At 41.3% G+C, this 4,002-nt stretch overlaps 1 protein-coding gene across 1 annotated transcript; it reads left to right on the plus strand.

Annotated features, from left to right (window-relative positions):
* Positions 1 to 394: 394 nt before the first annotated feature.
* On the plus strand, positions 395 to 2,968 carry SARC_12438 (hypothetical protein; the record flags this gene model as incomplete). Its single annotated transcript, XM_014293456.1, has 4 exons — positions 395 to 720; positions 1,034 to 1,145; positions 1,851 to 2,108; positions 2,689 to 2,968. The coding sequence occupies 4 exons, from the start codon at positions 395 to 397 to the stop codon at positions 2,803 to 2,805; spliced, it is 813 nt and encodes a 270-aa protein (XP_014148931.1). The 3' UTR covers positions 2,806 to 2,968.
* Positions 2,969 to 4,002: the final 1,034 nt, after the last annotated feature.

Here is a 4,002-nt window from a genome sequence, read left to right on the forward strand (position 1 = left end):
GTGTGTATATATATATATATATAATATTTTTTTACCAGATATAGATGGAAATAGAGATATAGATAGATAGATAGATAGGTATTCAGAACCGTGTCAAAATATTAGTAGTGACTTTTGTCTGTGGAATTTTTCAATTGTCATTGCCTGCCTTTGCACGTGCGGCTGTAGCAGTGATCGATTGCATGGATATGTGATTGGTCTTTGAACTCAAGGGAAGATACAGTTCCCGCAAGATATTCGTGGTCTTACATGTAGCGTATATCTAAATTGTACCTATTATTCAACCATCGGCGGGAAATCTGCATTTTCATTGCTACAAATACACCTATCGAGCTGCAACACAATTTGGTCCACTTACGCGCCCATCCACTGACGGCTTTGTACGCATGCATACATGACTATCAACAGACAAACAGATAATAGCGACAGCAGTAAAATTTCGTTTGGACATGTGAATATAACGTCGAGTAGAAGTCCATCGCCGGGCCGTCGGAGCCAATCGCCGCGCCGCCAGCTAAGTGCGGGTGCCAATAAGGGGAAGATGGGCCTATCCCTATTTATGAACAACCTCGCGCATACAGCATCCCCCAAAGCACAAAGTAACAATGGCAGTATAGCTAGCGGCAGCAGGAGCAATTCGCAGAGGAATCTGAACTGCATACAGACATGTGTCTCCGTCATCGGCGCGAGGAAATCGGGCAAGACCAGTCTTTGTCGGAGGTAAGCATCGTAGGTTTTGACCAATAATTCTCAAATTGCTGAGATTTTTATTGTTCTTGTCGACCACAAATGTTCTAATTTTGCTAATACTGCATGGGAGTTCTGTTGTCGCGTTTTTGTAGCCATTGTATCTGATCGATAGCTCTTTACTCTTCCCTAACGAGAACTGCTTGATGCTATTGTCTTTGTCGTTACACTTCATCTCGTACTTATGTAAGCTGGACGGACACCTTCAGATACTCTTTTCGTATTGTTTCAAGACACAAAAGAGCTGACAGTGCTCGTGCTTCGTCACATCTTCCGTCGCCGACAGATTCACACAGGGTACCTTCGAAGAGCTGTACGAGCCCACATTCACATTCGAAACATACAACCGCACAATCACGCTAGGCGCCGGCAAAGCAGCAACCAGTGTGGATGTAAAGGTATGAAGTCTAAAGGAATCATTCTGTACCTTGTGTAACTGTGTTTGGACTTAGTACAGTTTCAACTATTTGGTTTTTGTGTTTATGATCTCTCAAGATGAGTTGGATTGCATCTTCGCTTTTCGAAATGCTGAGTACCAGGGATATCATGCTGAGATGATTTAATTGCTCCCAAGTCCTGATCTCGACTACAAACTGACTATCCAATTCTGCTACGTAAAGTATAGTAGATGCAACGAGACCTCGGTTACTTTCATAAATGTATGTGTGGTGGGGTCATAACGATGCCATCGTCTTTAACACTAATACGTATTGCGCAGGTCATCCAAACGAAAGAATTGTCGAGAAGTTGTTCGTCCGACTGTTTCTCAGATGATGGACGCCAAAGTCTAATGTTATATTATGTGATATTCTCATATCATCAAAAATTTTGTTACTGTCAAGTATGAGTTATACACTGTTAGACTCGCTTGTGAATTTCAGTGCACTACAACCGTGAAGCGTAACATTATCTCGCTATGATCAGCTACGAAATATTCTAACCCCAAAGACTTAAATTCTCGGAACTAGAACAAGTAGCATCGCATGTACCCCAAGCGCGTTGAATGTATGTGTGCCCACGCACTGTACACAGCTCACGATTGCATTAATCGCCCTCTCTGGGCTCTCATTTTTCTCAAGTTCGTTTCCTTTGCTGTCTTTCAGGTATTAGACACAGCCGTGGAAAGCGTTCCACTCAAAGAGAGTCGACCCTTCCTCGAGATGGCGGACGGGATCATGCTGGTGTATTCCATTACCAGTGTGGAGTCGGCTCAGGCGCTGGAGGGACTGTTGGATATCATTTACGCCTGGAGTGGCATAGGCGACAGATCTGCCCTACCCATTCTCGTGGTAGCTACACAGAGTGATGGCATTGCTGGCAAGCCTTTCAAACACTCAGAGACTACCCGGAAGGCCCTTAAGGTGCGTGGGGGGTTTGAAAGTGTTGCCAACTAGTTGTTGTTTCTTGCTGCATATTAAATCGGTTTGAAAAGGTGAACGAAGATCGCTCTAGCAGGTTTCGTATGCGAATTATCCTGCCAATATTCACATATCCTAGGATTCTCTTGTGAGCGGAATCGTTTTCTTGCACATATCTTTTATCTTATGTTCCGGTACTATTTCCTTTCACATGCTACTTGCATATCTGGACCTGAGTCGTGTCATTTTATTTGAAGCAATTTCCGCAGCCACAGCCATGGCTTTAGACTCGTAAACTGTATCTAGGTGTGTATATTGAGGTCACTCTCTTTTTTAGAGCTGCTTGGCTCATATGTGTCCTATCCCTGCATAGCAAAGATTGGACAACACATGCTTATACTGCTAAGCGAGCTCCTCGACTTATCTCTGCTCATATTTGCTTCGCACAGAATGGTCAGCGTTCGATCCGATAGCGTGGAAGCATTTAAATAGATATTGTTGCGGCACATTCAATATCGTACAACTATATGATTCTATCCCCCGGCTCCTTGACTTATCTCATTTTTATACCTGTATCTTACAGATTGGTCAGCAATTTGCCGAGTTAAACGAATTGCCACATTTAGAAACCACAGCACTTTCCCCTAGGGCGACCGAAGTGTTCTCCCACCTGATTCGCCTTACTCTGACCAGGAGGTGAGCGCAACTTCATCCAGCTACTAGCGTAAAACACAACTCACATCAAGCAAATAAAGCTCAAATCAACTCAAGAATGACCAATCAAAGACAGAAAGCTCAGCTCAAGAAGCTCTCATTAAGCTGAGTCGAAAAATATTTTAAAAGGACGCTCAAATTAAGTTAGCATATTTCAAATAAAGTTATTAAAAAAATCTTAAATCAAGCCAAAGGAAGTTCGAATTATGCTAAGGAATCTCAAATTAAGCTAATAAATCCTAAATGGAGCTAAGGAATCTCAACCCAAGCTAAGGATGCTCGCAATAAGCTATGGAGTCAAATTTGGCAAAGGACGCTCAAATTAAGCTAGCGAATTCCAAATAGGGCTATAAAAAAGCTCAAATTGTGTTCAGAATCCCCAATCATGCTAATGGAGTTCGAATTGAGCTATGGAATCTCAAGTTCAGCTAGGCAATCTTAAATATTAGCAAAGAAGCTGTAGAAGCTCAAATTAAGCTAAGGACGCCAAGTTATGCTAAAAATCTCAAACATATATAGGCTTAAAAAGCGAGAAATCTCAAATGAAGCTCAAAAAGCTCATATTAAGCTAAGGAAAGCTATAAAAAATGAAGAAAGAAGCTCAAATTGAGATAAGGAAGCTCAAATCAAGATATGGAAGCTCAAACTAAGTTAAGAAATTATAAATTACGCTATGGAAGCGGAAGTTAAACTGGAAATCTCAAATTATGCAAAGGAAGCTTATGTTAATCTAAGAAATCTTCAATTAAGCTAAAAAGCTCAAATTAACATGAGGAAGCTCAAATTAAGCTATAAAAGCTCAGATAAAGTTAAAACCAAAGCTTAAAGTAAGCATAGGATGTTTAAATAATCCTAAAGGTGGTCGTATGGAAGGGTTCCTATTGTGCTTTGCAACTTTCTTCGCCAGACTTCCATGGTGAATTGTATATGCAAGGCGATTTGTTTTAATTGACTCCTTTGCAACTCTAGGTGGGCTTAAACATGCCTCGTGGTCAATTTTCAACCCAAATCGGATTCGCATAAAAGAACTCAACCCCTGATAATAGTTACATTACGCATTCTGACTGCCAGGGATTTAGCTTGACGAGAACAGAAGACAGTAGCGACGGCAATTAAGGTGTCGTATTGGAATAGTCAGTGCTGTCGCCTCAACAACTACGAGAAAAGAAAAGAAATATATATA

This window comes from Sphaeroforma arctica (assembly GCF_001186125.1).
Source record: "Sphaeroforma arctica JP610 unplaced genomic scaffold supercont1.2303, whole genome shotgun sequence".
NCBI classification, from domain to species: Eukaryota; class Ichthyosporea; order Ichthyophonida; genus Sphaeroforma; species Sphaeroforma arctica.